Source organism: Neopelma chrysocephalum, unplaced genomic scaffold (assembly GCF_003984885.1).
Source record: "Neopelma chrysocephalum unplaced genomic scaffold, ASM398488v2 Primary Assembly neopelma1_88, whole genome shotgun sequence".
Taxonomy (NCBI): domain Eukaryota; kingdom Metazoa; phylum Chordata; class Aves; order Passeriformes; family Pipridae; genus Neopelma; species Neopelma chrysocephalum.
Genome location: NW_020897750.1, coordinates 3642722 through 3661148, shown reverse-complemented (window position 1 = coordinate 3661148; position 18427 = coordinate 3642722). Strand labels below are relative to the sequence as shown.

The following is an 18427-nucleotide window of genomic DNA, read 5'->3' as shown; positions in this document are numbered from 1 at the left end:
CAAAGAATTGTAACATTTCTGTTTTGTGATATGGAACATTAAAACATTCTTGGCAGAGAATCTGCTTGGTTTCTGGTGTTTCTCAAGAAAGTGTGTGAAGACCTTTACGAATTTGTGTTTATGTTGATTAACAAGATAGTTTGAACTTCAAACTTTGGAAGCCTTTTTCAATACGTGGCAGATCATTATTGCATCCATCATCAAGATTAGTGTAGAGGCTTGGTTAAAATAGGTCTTGTCTCTTTTGTTGGCTGATTCATTTTGGAAACGTGCTCTGTGTGTGTGCATCTCACATCTCCCTATAGAACGGAGAAGATGGATTTTTAACGACACAGAAATGCAGGTGCAAGGTTGCAGAATAAGTTAGCATGCTATGGCTAGCGTGACTTGTGTGCGAGGATGAGAATCCATCTAATATGCAAGACCTCCTCCTCCTCTGACTGGTTAAGCACAGATGGGTGAAGTGAGGACAAGGATGGTAGCTTTCAGTCTGATTTTTGTCCTGCCTGTTGTTTTCAAACTATCCCTTTGCGCATATGCAGTTTTGTGATCTTCGTTGCATTCAAGTGACAACAACTGTGAGGTTGACATGAAAAAATAAATTTTAAAACTAGATATTTCTATTCAGATATGTTAAACTGTAGTATTAAATGGGAAGCAGCTGTAAATGTAAATTTATTTGCTTTTTAGCATGAGAGCAGGTGACCTTCTCTGCTGATTGTTGCAGTGGCAAAGCTCTCATTAGGAAACAAAACTGCCAACAGAATGAAGGGCATGAAACTCGTAATTGGCTTTTCTCATCCTTGCTGCACTGCCTGCTTGGGTTTTCTTGGTGCTAATAACTCAGTCTGAGATGAGGCAAAGAGCAGTAGCTGGCATACTTGAGCTACACACAAATATTTCATGTTTTGCTTAGGAGATCCCAGGAGGCATAGGAAACGCATGTGCACTGTAGCTGTTCCTCACCTACACCTCCTGGATATCTGCAGGCACCAGTTTAACCTGAAATGAAGGAGGTGGAGAAGCAAGGGGCTTGTTTGTGCACAGGACATCAGATGGGCAGCTCCAAATGGGCTGTGACAGCAGAGGCATGCAGATAACAGAAATAAGCAGTTGGGTGGAAATTACTGAGATGAGAAGGAACAGAAAGGTCTGCAACGCCTTAATGCTTGCCTGAGAGGCAGCCCGTATCCATTCCAGTTAATATCTCCTTCCAGACCTCCTGGCCTCATCTTTGCACACTCTACATGCTGTTACTGCCGCTGGCTTTGTTTGAGCCCATACATCTCAGCAGTGTCACGCGGTGACTTCTGGAATAATGCATGGCCAACTTTCTCTGGGAGGTGATTTTTTTGACATCCTGCTTGAAACTACTCTGCCACAGCCTCCTGATGAGGCAAGCTATTTAAAGACTAGAGAGAAAGCTTCAGCCCCCCACGCATGAGAGCCGTACAGTACTTCAGCTCCACTTGGCACATGTGGCAGAGTGGGATAAGGATGTGTGCTGTAATTTTTAATGGAATGTCTTTTAAAAAAGAAGTAACCTTAGAAGTTCTTCAACCCCATCTTCATTACAGAAAGAAAAAAAAAAGGCACTGCTTATTCATTGTAGTATCTAAGGCCCACATATTATCATGGCCAGTGGGCCATCTCATTTGTGTGCCTGGTGGTTCCTCAAGCAGTTTAGTCTGGTTTTGGGTGATTCTTAATATTCTTATTTCCTCATTCTTCTCCCTAATAGAGCTGAGCAAGTCTTGAGGCATGAGCAGAGCTATGTGCTTTTTTGTGGTTTTTTGGAATTGCTGATGAAGAGAGGATTTAGAAGTATTTCCGAGAGTTTCGTCACGCAGTTGCTATGAAGCTGGAATTGAGTGCTGCTCAGACTTTAAATTGTTTTCTAAATTAAGAGCTCCCTCTCTTCTTTTGCGGGTATGTGCACCTGTGCATTTTTGCAAGCCTGTTGTACTAAAGACAGACTAATTCCTCATGGAACTTCTAGGGCTTCTTACATTTGTGTAGATGCTTGAAATTGTATTGGCCCCAGTCCTGAAGTCCTTTTCACTTCATGATCAAAGTAGTAGTGAATCCTTCAGTGACTGTTTTCCTTTTTTACTTTTAAATTAGGATTATTATTAATATTATTAGTAATTAAATTGGTACTATTGCTGCAGGGGGGTTAGCCATTATGGAACAGCATCAGTTTTGATGGGAACACTGGCTTTAAAAAGCCAAACCAAAAATCCAGAGACCCAGCAATTCTGGATGTCCTGTGATTGTGCTTTACCTCAACCATCAAAACCTTTTGCGAGTGACATTTAGAGGTGCCTGTGTCATTCCCAAACTGAAAATGAGTCTGAATGTGGCATGAGGAAATCCTAGCTGGAGATTGTACAGATGTCAGTGTCAGACAGCAAATATGCACCAGGCTTAAATGGAGTTGTCTGTGGGGAGCACATTACAATGTTCCCAGTAAAGGCTGTAAAACTGGGAACATTGCGGGGTTATATAGCCCCATGTAATATTTGGTCTCCTACACCCACAGTCCTCAGTAGAACTGATCTCATTTCAGTGATTTCTTTGGCTTTATGGCTTTTTAACTCTTCTTGGAGCAGCAGTGTTATTTTTCCTTTTCCCTAAACTCTTCTCTTAAAACTGACAAGGACATCCCTTGCTACTGGGTGGTAATTGTGGTTTGATAGTGGTTTAGTGGTTTAACAAGCAGAAACAAAGCTGAGATATGACTTGAAGGAAAAAAACCCCACCAAACAAACAAACCAAAAAAAAAAGGGGCAAAAAATTACTCAGCATGCAGAAAAGCCCAGCTCCTTCAGGCACTGGATGAACAGCTTTGTAAATGACAGGGAGTCCTCATTCACTGCAGCTGGGATGGAGTGAAACAGGGTGTGCCCCACAGTTTTGGGGCACAGGGACAGCTTTGGGCTGCAGGCTTGAGGTGGAAATGACAGTTGCAGTCCTACCTGAGAGCAGGAGTGTTCCCTGGTGGAGTGTTCCCCCGTGCAGTCAGATGACTTTTACCAGCTTTGATGTGGTTTTGGCACTGTGCGTGTCCCTGATGGTCTGTGACTGTAATCTCTAGAGCGATCATTTCACCATGTATTTGATAATGGTGCCTTAAAAAACCCCAAGAAAAATAGAGGCCCTTGTGCTGCCAATGCAGACTTGTGCGGTACTTGTTCAGTGTCATGTGTTTGCTTTCCTTTAAAGTTTGTGCCACAAAGAAAAAAAGCAGTTTCTTCTAAGCCCCTGGACCTGTGAAGAACTGCGGCCACTGAACAGTGCTCTTGGAGGTGTTATGATAAATCCTCCTGACAATTGAACTATAAATACTCACTGTATGTAAACCTGTATCAACATCAAAGCCTCTTCAGACTCATCAGGAAAAACTTCAGGAAGGAGTCTGTGTTGTTTGGCAAGGATAAGAGAGGTCCAGACTGGCTGGTGCAGATATGCTCTGATTCTCGGGTTAATTGAATTCCATTTTTGTCATCACTTATCACCTCATAAAACTTAAGTTTCTGAAATACGTGAAGTAAACTGATTTTTATGTCTTGCTATCAATCCATTACAGAGAGAGTTTTCAAATACCTTGTCCAGGCAGGATCTTGATTTTTTATCTGTTTTGTGGGAAGGGTTTTTACTGTGTTGCTCTCATGGGATATCTCAGGAGTTCTGAAGCAATCTGCTAGTTGAGTGCTGCTTTTCTGTACAAGAAAATGCAAGTTTCTGTGTCTGCTGTTCACCACTTACTGAATTAAGAAGTAAGTTAGGTTGAGCCACCTAAACTTGCTGGGAAGAAAAAAAGAAAAAGAGGTGCCTTTTTGGCACTATGAGATATAAAGCATCCCGATCTCTTGCCATGTGTAGTTCTCTGTTGTTTGCTCTCCCCCTCCCCTCCTTCTGCCTGCTCAGGGACACATCTGCAAGCCTTGCTTTCATTCCTGTGACTCATCTGGCCATGCCTCAGCTTCTGCTTGTTTGGGTGAGTAAGGTCAGAAGCAGCTCTCCGTGCGTGATTTTCTGAAGAAAAGTCAAATCTTTGTCAAATGAGCACTGCCTTGATGAGAGCTTTATGTAGACTCAGACAAATGAGATTGCAGAGAAAAGACATTCCTTATCTCCCTTCTCCCTCCAATGTAAATAGTGCAGCATGTGGGAAACAGATGAGTGGCCTTTCTGTGAGAACGCCAAGAATGACACTTTTTGTCTTTATTGAAATGTTTGTTTTGCTCTTTACCTTGTTCTGGGGAAGATCCTTCTGACTGGGCCCTGTAGCTCACTGCCCTCTTTCTTTAAGCTGAATAAAGTCTTGCTGGCCTTTGCCTTTTAGCAAACTCCTTCCCAAAGAGGAGCCTGGATGCAGCTGGAATCCAATCCTAGCCCCAGCCTTTGTCAGTGGTTTATGCCTGAAGGATTATATAGGTGTAATTGAACTTTTATACAGCTTTGTCCTGCAGGATTAAGGATGGTAAACCAGATATATTTATATAAATATAAATAATTTATTATAATACTGGTTAGACAAAATGAGTGTAATCAGAATTATTTGCTACACAGTATAGGAGCTATAACAGCTAGTATAGTACAGTGCACCATGAAGCAATATTAAAGCAATTATATTAAAGTGATTGTATTAAAGCTAGCAAAAACAGTTATTATGTAGAGATTGATGTTACTCCCCCATACTAACGACCATAGGCAAAGCTCTTGCTCAGCCCCAGGGAGTAACCTTGAGGGGGATATCCACTCAAGGGAGGAATCTCCACACATATGCTCCAAGAAGGGGTATGTTGGAAGACCTTGCTGTTAACATTTGGGATTGGGCTTTTATAGTATAAAGTGTTTCACTGTCAGTCAGATGTCTTCAGGCCAGCTCAGCAGCTTTAGATAAGTTAGTAGTAGTATCACTTGTTTGTTCCTTTATCAGGTACTTTATCAGGTCTACATCTCATTATCAGAATGTTTAACTTTTGGATTGATGAGTCAGACTGGTTTCAGCATTATTCAACGCAAAAGCAACTTGACACTCCCTTCTCCTTTTACCACTGGTAGCTTTGCAAATGCCATTGCCCTCCTGCCCACGTGCCTGGGGAGCAGGAGGTGTTAGTTGTGCCTGTCCCAGCCCCTGCCTTGCCCAGCAGTACCCACGTTGCCGATGAGAGGTGTCGCGTGTGTGCCGGGTGGGTGTCCTGCCAGGAGCCAGTAAGTGGGTTTGCTGATGTGTTAAAAGCAGATTTATGTGTTTGCACAAGCTGCGGTGTCTTCTGTTTGTTAAATAACTGGCAGATATAAGCATTGCTGTTGCTTTGTGCTCTGTCCCAGAGCTTGGCTGGTGAGCCTGGTCGAAGGCAGCTGCAGGCGCTGCTGCGCTGTTTCCTGGTCCCATTCTGGTGGCGTTGGTGGAATGCCAGGGCACCACAGGGAGCTGGCCTCCCTTCAGAGGGCATCACCACCACGCTTGTGCTGGGGAACAGAGGCCTCTGCCAGGCAGACGTGTGTGGTCACTGCCTGGCTTCCAGCAAAATGGGTGGGGGAGGTACAGGGGCAGTCCCTTGATCCAAATCTGTGCTATGTGCAGGCTTCTCCAGAAATTGCCATGTTGCCTCTACCCAGCAGTGCATTCAAGGTTTTATTCGAAACTACACAAGTTAAAATTGTATTGCTTTTGTATTTTTTAATGGCGGTTGATGTTCCCATGAGTCCCAGAGCTGGAATTCAAGGGCCTGGTGCATGATTCCTCCACTTAAAACCACCTCTACTTTGTCTTCTTCAAGCTTAGAACTTTATACTGGCTTCTTTTTCTGCTGAGTACACATAGATGCATAGAATAATGCACATCATGAAACAAGGGGAATCCTGTCAGCTGAATGAGCACCATTGCTTAATGAGCTCTGTTTCACTTTCTTTTTCATCTTTATTAGACCATATCTTCTATTCAAGACTTGAAAACAAGAGGCTTCTTAGAAGTTCATTATTAACTGCCCTTCTGATGGGGCTTTTAATCCTTACTGGCATTTTATTATTAATGGACTTCCATGAAATTTATAGAGCTGTTGCTAAGCAAATCTTTGCCAAGTACCTGCTTGTCACATGTCAGTTGGTAAAAAACACGAACAAACTCATGCTGCTTCCCTCTTTCTTGTTTCAGCAAACCAACTCCATTGATGTGCAGTCCATTGAAGAAATTTTGAGGGTAGGTGCTCTTAAATAATAGATCTCTGTTTGCAGATATTTTGTATGCATTAAGGTAATGGGTGGGGGAAATGGGTGCTTCTGTTCACTTGATAGTTGTTGCCATTGCTAAAAGTGTGTTTTGGTGTGCTAAGGAGCAGTAAAGGTAAAAGTTGGCCTCAGATACAGCTGGAGTTATAAGATAACCTTTCTCTGTGTATGAGTGTAATACAGTCTAGTGCAGTTCAAGAGCCACACTGACAAGGCGTGTGAGACAGACAGAGCTGCTCCTTCCTCAAGTCAGGGGTTGCCTTTCCTGAGATTCCTTCCTCCCAAGGCACTGGACACGCTGCTTTGTGTCCATGCTGCCAGCTCCAGTAGCGTGGCCCTGAGCAGGACCACGCACCCGAGTCCTTCCACCCACCTGTGCATGGCCCTGCTGCTGCTCCTTCCCTGGAATTCCAGTCCACTCGTGCAAAGCCAAGCCAGGTCTGATGCAAAACTGTAACCTGGTGTCCAAGCTGGCTCTGTGGGCAGCACACAGGCTCCCAGTGCCTGAGTCTGAGTCCATGTCACCCCTTCCCTGTGCATGGTGTGAAAATGCCCTGTGATTCCCAAGCCAGTGGTGCTGATCCCGAGGAGACAGTTCCTTGATGTCAGATGCTATTCTGAGACCTGAAGTCCTAGTGGAGGTGTTTGGTTTCTGCAATTCACTTCCCTCACTGTTGCTTCAGGTTGCAAAGTCTTGATGCCTTGATTGCTCTCAAGAAGGTGTTGCTGGGGCAGTGTTTTAGTTGAAGGGGAGCTGTGCACAGGTGCTTGCTGTCTGCTGTGTGCTGGTTGGAATTGCAGCATGAGGACTCCAGCTGGAAGTCCAGCATCCTTTCGTGTTTCACCAGACAGCCTGTGTTCTTGCATGTTAGGAATGCATATCACTGTTTTTGTAGCAACCATGGAGAAGCGTGTACAAATACATCAAGAGGTAGATCCATGTGAATTCTGAAGTGTGAAGCTTCCTCTGTGTCCACCAGCAAAAGTCCTGATAACTCTTCTTCTTAATCTCTTTCCAGGAAATGACCAGATCATGGCCACCTCCCCTGACAGCTCTTAATACTCCTACTAAAGCAGAGCCTTCCAAATTTCCATTCCCAGCAAAGGTAAAAGATCTTCTTTTTGCCAGGACTTTTGATAAACTAGAAGAGAGCCTTCTAGCTCTTGCATGTGTTTTCATCTGATTTTGGCCCCCTTTCATAGATAAAGGCTGTTAGGAGGTATTATCTTCAGAAGTCAGGTAAATTAAAAGGACAATAGGGATATGCTTAATCAACTTAGACATTTGTTGTAATTGTGGTCTTCAAATGTAACTGCTTTGAAGCACAAAATATATTTTATCTTTATTGTCAACAGAAATATTTGCTGACTGTGTTAAACAGAAGTGTTTGGAAGCTCGCTTTTATGACACTTTTTAAATATTTCTTAAAAAATGCACATGCCCGTAATGTGCTAGCAACACATTTTTAGTGGCAGTAGCATGTATCATTTCTGTCCATGCTAAGCTACAGCAGGCCAGCTTAGACTATTGGACACTCCAAAGTGCAGCTTTGACAAGCTAGCCAAAGTATTTATTACAGTAAGTAACACGTGGAAAACAGATCATCAGTACGCTGCTATTAAAAGACAGCTGATTTATTTTATTCTCAATTTGCACTTCATCCTTTCTTTCTAGGAATTGCAGCCTGAGGTATCTGTAGCACAGGATCAGAGTAAGTAGAAATCCAAAGAAAACACACAGTTATATGTGTATTGACAGATAGTTTTGTGTGTTGTGTGTCATATGTTGCGGAGAACATCAAATGTTTATATTGATTAACAGGAGTGATTTAGTCTGCTTTGTTGAACAGTGATGAATTTAGAAATGGCTTAAGAGATAGTAAACATTCATTACCTAAAAATTAAGGCTACAGTTCAGCAGAGGACAAACCCCATTTGGAGTGGTGAATAATCTCAATGGCAAATAATTATGTCCTAGAAGAAAGTGACTAGTCTAATCTGGTGCTCAGAGACCATAGGGTAAAATAGGCTACAAGGGAGGCGAATAAAACCAACCTGTTAATTTTTGATTTACAGAGCAGTATGGCACAGCTTCAGAAACATTGCCTAGTTCTCAGCCAAGAACATCGTAAGTAACCAAATCCTGTTCCTATCTCTACTGTGCAGTTAGTTAAAAGAACCTGGAATGACCTAAAATTTTAGTTACTTGACGATTCTGAAGATTAAGGGTTTTATCAGTCCGATTTTTCTTAGAAAACTTCAATACAGGGAATTTTCACCAACAGAAACATTATTGTTTTGTGATGAAATCGTAGAATGGTTTAGGTTGGAAAAGACCTTTAAGATCATCAAGCCCAGCCCTTAACCTAACAATGCCAAGTCTATTAAACCATGTCCTGATTGTGATGACTGTGTTAAAACCAAAACAAAACTATATTAAAAAACAAACAACTACTAATGTACCAGATTCAAGTTTTTTAGTTCTTTTAATTTGTGGCTGATTAACATCACACTTTTTGAGCTCTTCAGCCTACTAATAATGCATCCAACTATAAATTATAAGGGATACAAACTGAATCTCATCGATTCTGGATATCATCTTGAAACCTGGGAGGGCTAGTAAAGCTGCAGCTACAAAAACTGTAAAAACTAAGGTGAAATTTTAAAGTAACCGTGTGATATAATTTTCTGCAATTGCCCAAGGAAAAGTTTTCTAAAAAGTGTTGTCTTCATTTTATTTTTATTTAAAAAACCACACAAAAAATTTTGCATGGGTTATCTAAACCCCTCAATTTATAATCTAATAACATAGTTAGTTGCAGAGTGGGGTGAAGATGAAATTTCCGTAGTGTATTTTATTATGTGTGTATGTATATATATATATAAAATTAAGCGTAGTCACTATGAAAGTTTTACAAAGCAGGAAGGCGCCAACTAATAAATTATTGCTTCAATAGAAAATTTTAAGTTGTTGGATAAAATAACTTGGTACTGTCCTTGTAGGTGAAAGTGGTTATCCATTAATTAGGTTAATTACAGAAGTTGCTTGAAAGCAGTTTTGTGTGGCCTGACATTAGTCTTTAAGAATTAACCTGGCCAGATGGCAGCATTGATGTGTTCTGAGCCCTGAGTGACAAATGGAAATCTTTCAGTGTCTGGAAGGCTCAGGGGTCTATTGCTGAACCATTAAATGCCTGTCAGTTCGTGTGATACATAAAGATCTCATGTTACTCCATAGTATGTTGTTCCATAGAAGACTGCAAACTACAGACTACAAAACTTATTCCACTTGTTTTCCTTTTCCTTATTGTGAATCATTTAATTAAAAACAAAACAAAACCGGGCTAGTCACAAGTAAGAGGGAAGAGCATGCCTCCATCTTAGTTGAGATTGTAGAGTTTTGCATTCATGCTCTGTAAGATCTGTTAAATATCCCTTTTCCTACTGTTCTAGCATGATGCAGAGGAGCTCTTGCTCACTGGGAGTATGAGACAGTGTCTTGTTAAGCAGTCAGCTACTCTCTTAATCCATTCCTTATTTTGCTGCTCTTTCTTTCAGCCTAACTTGCTCTTCCTCAATGACTTCTGGAAATTTTCTTTGCACAGTTGAAACTAGTAGTTTCAACTTCTCTAGGCTCTGTCCTCCTCCTCAGCTACCCTATGACCCTCATCATTATTTCAACTTTTGAACTGCTTGTAAAAATCTCTTTAGTGTTTTAGTCAGTTTTCCAGGCAGCAGAGAGAGAATAAACTTTTCTTATAGACAAGAATTGGAAAAGACTCCTTTCTTAGCCCAAGGGGCCAGAGTTGAAAATTTGGCATGGCTCTCTCCTTAGCCAAGATCCCCTCTCTGCTCAGGGTCCTTGCCAGGCACTTCAGAGTTAGCGCTCATCTCCCAGGGATGTGCATACCCACAGCTGACAAAGGCAGTGGAAGCAGGAGGAATAGGGTGGCTTGGGTTTATGTCCAAAATGAAGTCAAGTGAGATTTGCCCAAGGACTTCTGCATCTTTCCCTTGAACCGATGCATCCCTTCTTTTTTGTGTTTGTTTTCTTTGGCACAACAGGGCTGGGCTTTCTTCGCTGTTCAAAGTGCACGTGACTGTCTGGAAATTCAGCTGCCTGGAGTAGCTTGTGTTGCAAAGTGTAGCTGGCTGAAAACAAACAGCATTTGTGCTGGTTAATTAGAAGTTGAAATCCCAAGGCATCTGTCCGCCCAAATTAAGCATTCAGCTTTTCAGAGCGTGCGAGGGTTTCCCAGATGGCTTTCATTCTTGGATGCAGCCCCGAAGTTCGCACCTGGCTGCACTGGAATGAAAACAGCCCTTCTTTTAAAAGGGGAGATGCCAGCTCATTCTTGTTGATACATCTTTAACCTGGCTAGCAGAGGGGGGCCAGCCTGTGCTTTCAGTGGGGTTGTTTGGCAAATGATATTCATTTTTGTGCTGCTTCTTTCTCTAAAAGAGCTCTTTTTAAATAGCTTTACAGGGAGATTAATGGTGTGTATATAAGCTGCAAATGAACAGGTCCTGCAAATGAAAACTTGGCATCTATTAAATTGTGAGCTAATTAAAGCATTATTAAGGCAGATTTTATTTTTTTTTAACTAGGCTGGTTACAATTTGTTGAAGACTTGTTTTGGGGAAAGTGGCTTTGTCTATTCTTGAAAAAGTATGACTTTTGAAGTTTTATTGTTCTTCCTTGATCCTAAATTAAATAGTTGCAGTGTTCTTTTATGCTGATGCATTTTATTTACCAGCAGCTCCTGTGGAAAGGGCATTCTATTACAGTTAAATCAGATTTAAAAGAAGACCTAGGTAGCTTCTTTGCACATCCCTGTTCATGGCAGGGGGTTGGAACTAGCTGATCTTTAAGGCCCCTTCCAACCCAAACCATTCTATGATTCTATGGTTATCCTCTTACCTCTAAAGGAAATAAATCTGTAATCCACGATGTCTTAAAGCAGAACAAAACAAAACAAACCCAATCAAAACCACTTTCAGAACATTTTAGCAACCCCTAAGGAGTTGTAAAAGAAAATAAAAAGAATTAATTGAGATGCCAGTAGACATTTGACCAAACTGCCCAGAAGTGTGAAGAGTGTCTGTATTGTTACTGTTCTTCTTTTTTCCTTTTTGTGCCTCATCTGTCTGGCAGTGAGCTTCGGCTCTAGCCCGCTCTAGTGCAGGATTTCTGTAGGCTGCGAGCTCTTTGCCTTCTGTAGGAAATTCAGGGCTCTAGTTTTCCAAGGTGGTGTCTCAGCGCTTTCCTTCAGTGTTTACTCTAAAAGAAGAGACAAGAGGTGATTTCCACTGAGAAGGTGTGCGAGGAAATGAAGCAATAGAGCATAGTCATAGGGGAATGACAGTCAAAATGCCTGAACAAAGCAAGCACCAACTTTCTCCACCTTTTTCCAGTGTGATGTAGTTCACTGGGCTTCGTTTATATTTGTTTTCTTGCTGTAAAATGTATTGACATGAGGAGTTGGAGGCTTGTTTTTCTTATTTAATCATAAGGGCTCTCTGTGAGAAACTTCTTAGTTTGAAATGAGGTTGAAATAAACAGAATTTTGACCTGATTGATTAAAATCCCTGCCTCAGTTCCCAAGCTTTTTATCCAATTTTTAGAAGGGCACTTGAGTAATCCTCTGGGTTGAGAAGTTTCAAGATTTGAATAACTATACTTTTGAATAGCAACTATTTTCCAATATCTTTTTGGGATGTCTGCATGATTGGCAAAGAGGAGGATAACAATATGGGAGAACTTTGGGTCCCTTCCTGAAAATCCTTCCCTTTCAGCCTTATAATATATTGAAATTGCAACAGTATTTACCACCTTCAGGCAGAGAACTTAGTGATATTTTTGGAAGCATTTGCAGGCAGCCTGCTCTCTTTGCCAGCAGTAGTAAAACAGAGCTCATACCTCCCCACTTGTAAACTGCTTTGGGTATCCAAACTGCTCAGCAGTACAGTTACTGCTAGGATGTGCAGGAGCATAAAGTTCATTGTGCAGAAAAGAAACAGGAGGCAGGCTTGACCTTGGCATTTACTCACGTATGTGTGATAGGAGACTTCAGCAGCAAAACGAGAACCCCTGCGACAGGAGAAATATTCGCAACCCCTAAGTGCAGAGAGCGTGAACATGCACAGCTTCTGGTGCAAAGGCGATGCTTTCTGTCCCTTGGGGAGCCAGTGTGGGCTGAGAGCATGAGAATCTCTTCCTGTACAAGGTTCAGACTTCTTCCGCCCTGTGCTAATCTGCTAGGTGGCCTTCTCTGAAGAGGATTCCCCTCACAAAACTTGGTCTTTGTTTTCTGTAGATGGCAGCCATTGCTATGGGCCTCCATTGCAAAATATCCCAAGGTCAATTGAAAAACAGAGTAAAAAAGAAAAAAAAAGTCATTTTAACCATTCATTTAGGTATTGACAGGTTTTAGTAGTTTGAGCATGCCACATGTTCAGGAATTACGTGAGAGGTTGATTTGTTTTGGCAAACACGAACCAAGTATTTTTCAGTGTCTTCTGCTTGAAAATGTGTCTGCCTTGGCTGATATTTACCTTCTGGTTGTCTTTCAGAATGCTCCAGGACGACCTGCAGCTCAGTGATAGTGAAGAGAGTGGTGACGACCAAGTCGGTTTTAGATGTTTTATACACTAGGCACACAGACTTCCCTTTAAATCATCACCACTTGTTGCATTGTTCTGAGTTCCGTGAGCTAACCTTTCCTCCCCCTCTCCTCTTTGTTTTTGTGAACAAAACAGGTTGTTGAAAAGTCACCATCTTCACTTACTCCTCCAAGGTACAGGTTTGTTCCCAAACTACTAGCTAGACCACATAAGGAGAAAAACAAAACTACTTTCTATATGTGGGGTAGATGGCTAAGGGTTCCTGGTTTCTCTGGTAGCTATGGGCTTTGGTTTCTGGCTGCTGTTGAAAGTCGGCTTTAAGTGTGTGGGGTTTTCTGGAAAGCTCCAATTAGAAGTGAATAATTTAATTTCGTACTGGATTTTGCCTATGAACCAGAACTGTATTTCCTCAACTGCTGCCTTCTTTTTTCCTCTTCCCCTCCACCTGTGTGTATGCAGATCACACTGGAGGTAACAGGATTTTCAGTTGTAGTAGCGATGGGTGAGGTGCAAGTGCAGTTGTAGTTCATAAAGAAGCACAAAACAGCCAAGTGGGTTAGAAAAACTCATTGAAACTGTTTCAGCTCCTCCTGATAAGGCAGTGGATTGTAAGCAGTTCCTGCCATGTATTGTTGGTCAGAAGCAATATTCAAGGTAGACTGAAAACTGCATGCCAGCGTTAGAGGAAGAAAGGTGGAGGAGCCCAGAATTTTTCCTGTAGGAGAGCCCTGACATACATTTTTGGCTTGATATCTGTATTCTTCAAGCACATGATAATGACCTACAAAGTCAGACTTCCAGAAAAGCACACTGATTTTTGGCACAATCTATATGTCTGCAAACTCTTAAAAAATAGGAGTGTTCTCACGATACCAGTCTTGGATCAGCAAGGAGCATGCTTCCAAATCATACAAGTGTGTTGATATTGATGTGGGAAACCATTTGCAAAGTAAAAAAAAAAAAAAAAAAAAAAATCAATATTTTAATTTTGTAAGCCCATTGCAAAAAAAAAAGAAAAAAGCTGTGCGTAAAAGTGCCAGCTTTCCCTCAGTTCCATCCACTCCCATTGTCAATGTGGAGGAAAACACTTGATTAGAAGAGGGTGTTGCAAGAAATGCTGCTGCTTGGTGTGACTGTTAATGAAGTGGTTACAGCAGCTTGACCAAGTAAAACAGATGTAGAAGTGAAAACTTCGGGGGGATGAGTAGAAAAACCAGAAACCATCCTGGAGTATATGTTTCTGTCTTGTTCACCTTCTTTGGAAATTTTTCATTTTGTGGGTTGGGACTTTCAGAAAAAGCACTGGTCACTTTTGGTGGGTTTTTAAAATTTCCTTTGCTAAATGAAGCTTTGCATTGTAGCAGTGACGTCCTGTTTACATATTTGACTGGGCTGGAGTTGAAGGTTTTATTATTTCCAGTGATTTTTTTATTCCAGTTCTTTATTTTTTGAGTGTGACAGTACATTCCTCTGGCCTTCTCCCCTCTTGTCTCATTGCCAAAACACGGAATTTCAGTTTTATTTTTGAATACTGACATGTCAATATAGTAAGTAAGTAACCTTCACCCATGCTGCTTTCTAATTTTATCTCATGGTGGCCTTGCAGTTCCTTACAGTCTCAGCCCAAGAGTGTGGCATCAGCACATTCCAGCAGCTCAGAGTCAGGGAGCACCAGTGACTCAGAGAGCTCCTCAGACTCGGAGACAGAGAGCCACTCCAGTGACAGTGAAGTGAATGACCCTCCAAGAGCACCAGCGCCTGAGGTGAATGCAAATAGAACCTAGAGACTGCTTAACAAAGCCTCCTGCCTCTCTGCTGTCTCAGTGCAGTCAGGACAGAAACACTGTCATTGCTTGGGTGCCCCCTTGACATTTTTGCTGCATCACCATACTTTTCTTGCCCTTTGCTTCCCTTCTAGAGTTTTTTGATTAAATAACCCTTAGTAACAATGTAATTAGACTTTCAGATGCCTAACCTTGAAGTATTCCCCCTTCTCCGTTGGCATCATTGTCTAGCACTCACTGGCGAGACACAAGCGAGTTGCAGATGAGAAGCACGGCTGGCCTGGGTGTCTGCAGCATTTCTGGGTGCCAAGGCATTGGGTTGTTTCTGCAGCTCCTGTGCCTGAGTGACAGATTCAACTTCTCCCAGGTCACAGCTGAAGGGATCAGACCTGCAGGAAGGGCTGGAATGTGCTTAGTCTTGCTTCTGTTGAATTTGGCTTGGATAGTGCTGCACTGGCATTTCTGAGGCTTTTATTGGGGAAAGTGAACCAACAGAAATTGGTATCTTAAAGTTTCGTAATTGAGACCGTGCAATTTTTTAGAAATGTGCTGCAGAAGTGCTCATGTCCCATGCTTTCAGACAGTTCCTCCAGCTTGCAAAACATTCTTAGGCCAGTGGGAAGTGCATGGTTATATATGCAGACCACAGCTGATGTAATCTGATATACTGGCAATTCTGAAGTACTCTTAACAAGGCCCAGAAAACTTGTAATTTATTTCTCCTCCCCTACCCCAATTCTAGCTTTCTTTTCTTTTACCTTAGAAGTGCATGAACAAGGAGAATTTTATGTGCTGAAAATAAACTTTGAGAAGGCCTATCTTTCCATCTCACCCCAATACTCTTTACCCTCCGGTTCAATTACAGACTTTGCCCACTGCACTGAGTGTCTTTGGAAGGAAACAGATATTATACTTCTCCTCTTTTACCAAATTCTGCCTGGTTTTCCTGAAAATACTAAGTTTTAAGACCATTTAAGACTTCACTCTAGTGAAGTCCTAGCTATTTGCCATTGACCATTTTATCCTTTTTTTATTCAGCAAGCTGTCCATCCATGATGCTCTAGATAAGTTAGTGTACGTGGCCAGTTTCTTTATAGTCAGTTCTTGTGCGAAAGTACACACTTTAAGGCCTACAGACAATAGTCTCTGGGCTCTGATAGGCTGTGCTAGGGTGGAAACAGCTCATAAGGGCATCAGTCTTGAATCCTTCCTTTCTCTTTTTGTCTGCAGCCCGAGCCACCAACTTCTAATAAGTGGCAGCTCGACAACTGGCTGACCAAGGTGAACCCACCAGCAGTGCCAACAGAGAGTCTCAGTGAAATTACCTATGGGGATGGACATGAGGAGGGCAAGAAGCAGGAGCAGGGCTTCAGCAGCAATTCCTCCCATAGGCATGCTGAGCCAAGGGAGCCTCATCATAAGAGCCAAGTGGCCAGGGCTCCTCGGGACACTCATCTTCCAACAAAACGCAACTGCCAGAAGCCCCCTGTTCCCACCGAGGAGCCCTCGCCCAGACAGACTGTAGGTATCAAAAGGCCCAGCAAGCCCCTGGTGCAAGAGGGGTCCAAGAGAGGCCTGAAGGTGGAGAGTGACCCTGGTCCTTTGGAGGTCAGAGACCAGTCTTCCAAGGACAAGCCGAAAGTCAAAAAAATAGTCAAGCCAAAATCCACTGACAGAAAAGACCTGAAGTCAGCACCTCAAGAGCCCTTTGAGAAGAGAAAGCACAAGGGCTCCCACCAGGCCAACACCAAATCCTTCTTGGACCCCAAGCTCATGGAAGATGCCCAGACATGCGATGCTCTCATTCCCCTTCCTCAAGGCCAGGGCACAACCCCAATCAGGACCAGCAGCCACAGGCCTCAGGATTTGCACAAGGAGAAACTGCCTTTGCCTCTCGGGGAGAAGTTGCTCTCACCAGTGAGGGACCTCCCAACCCGTGACCGCCTCGTGGTGAAAATAGATCTCCGTCACCTGGCAAAAGTCCCTCAGCCTCCCAGAAAAGACCGACACCAGAAGAGAACAGAGACTAAGGACCTCCCTGGTTCAAGGAAACAGGACTTGAAGAGGAAAGCCACAGACACTCCTGAGGAGTCCCTTCAAAAGAGGAAGGTGAGAGGTGGAGGGGAAGGTGGGTTTGTACCAGGACCAAGGTGGTGTTTCAAAAACCCCTGTGGAGTTTCCACTTCATACCTATGATGATAGTTATAATGAGCCATTATGCTCCTCCTATAAAGCTGTTAACACACTTCTAAGGAGAATGTGGATCAAAACTGTCTGCAATTGCTCGTTGGTCTCAAATCCCCTCCTGGGTGAATGAAAAACACTGCCAGCTGTCTAACGTGCTTTGGTATTTTAAAGTATTTTTTGCTGTGTTTTTTTTTAAATCCTAGTTTTCTCAGACAACAAAACCTCAGCCCTCCTTTGTTGGAGAAGCTTTCAGCAGCAGGCTATGTCAGCATGTGGCTGACCAGCCCCCTGGCAGTGTTGGTGGGTTTCTCTGGCTTTCAACCCAAGCAAGAGCTTTGCAGGGCAGTGGTGCCTCCTCCCCATGTCACCCCATTAAAAGCAGCACAGTTCCTGAAGCACATCCCGGTCTGTGCAGTCACCTGCACTATGCATTTAGTCTGTTTTGGGAGAGCACCTGGTCTGCAGTTTGTGGGGTCCCAAGAGAGAGAACTGACCCAGGACACTCTGGTCTGTGGTTTTCAGTTTTGCCCATGGGTGCACCTTCTGCTGCCTTGAACCATACAACCTCAGGCTGAGTAATGTAGTCTTTTCCTGTGTGAAGTCATTTATTTCCGTGAAGCAGTTGTGATTCCTTGCAGGAGGGATCAATTCTGCAGGTGGGAACTATGTTATTGCCAGAGGTGATGGCAATGGCCCTGTGCCTTTTGCTTTTCTGGAAATGCAGACTTTTAACTGGACCGGGCTCACTCATGGTAACATCTGTCACAAAACGCTGCTTTGGGTCTTGGCACTTGGATAAATAGGTAGAAAACTTGTTTGGTTTTCCCTGGAGCTGCTGTCGTGCTTGCAGTGATGCTGATGCTTTAGAGATGTAAGGGGCTTTCCAGAAACCCCTTTGCAGAGTCCCTCAGCAATAAGAGTCACTTTCCCTTGAATTACAGCCCTGTATTTAACTGAGCTGGTTGTTGTTCACAAGTGCTTTTGGAAAGCTGACTCCCAAAGGGAACTGTGAATATACCTCCAGCCAGCTGCTTTAGATGCACAAAGAGTTGGCTGCAGGCCCTGTGGTGAATGGGTATTCCCTGTGGATATTTCAGTGCATGTCTACCTTTTTGCTCCCAGAGAGCAGGTGGCTCAGCATGGGTGGGTGAATAACCATGGTTCCTGTGTGGGTTTCGTTGAGTTTTGTCATTTTCTGAATTTCCTGTGACTGTGGGGGAGAATTGAGAAGAACAGGGAAATGGTGAAGAAATTTGAGAGACCCCAGCAGTTCCCTCTCTTGCAGAGCAGAGGGAGAAAGGAAAACAGGCAGTCAGTTTGTCACTTCTTCTGTTGTCTAAAAAACCCAGGAGAGAAGCTATTTGATGTTAGGCATGTCTTCCCTTGCAATCTCAGCGCCCAACTTCAGGAAAATGCACTTCAGAGCCCCATTGTCCATCCTGTCAGTGGGCATCAGGTATCCTTGGAGGCTCAGGCTTCACAGCAGCCAGCTGGGCCAGGTACAACTGTCTTTCATGGTAGTGTGGAGACCAACCTGAAAAACAATTCAAGGACATGATCTCAGTGCTGGAGCCTTGTCCTGAGCACACTGC

At 43.0% G+C, this 18427-nt stretch overlaps 1 protein-coding gene across 1 annotated transcript in view; it reads left to right on the top strand.

Annotated features, from left to right (window-relative positions):
• The window catches only part of AFF1 (AF4/FMR2 family member 1), a 76472-nt gene that overhangs the window by 43434 nt on the left and 14611 nt on the right, over window positions 1-18427 (top strand). Inside the window, exons 4-11 of the mRNA XM_027692802.1 lie at window positions 6167-6211; window positions 7260-7346; window positions 7916-7952; window positions 8317-8368; window positions 12814-12868; window positions 13000-13037; window positions 14471-14627; window positions 15879-16757. Coding sequence (XP_027548603.1) covers window positions 6167-6211; window positions 7260-7346; window positions 7916-7952; window positions 8317-8368; window positions 12814-12868; window positions 13000-13037; window positions 14471-14627; window positions 15879-16757 — 1350 coding nt within the window. The remainder of the gene's footprint in view (window positions 1-6166; window positions 6212-7259; window positions 7347-7915; window positions 7953-8316; window positions 8369-12813; window positions 12869-12999; window positions 13038-14470; window positions 14628-15878; window positions 16758-18427) is intronic.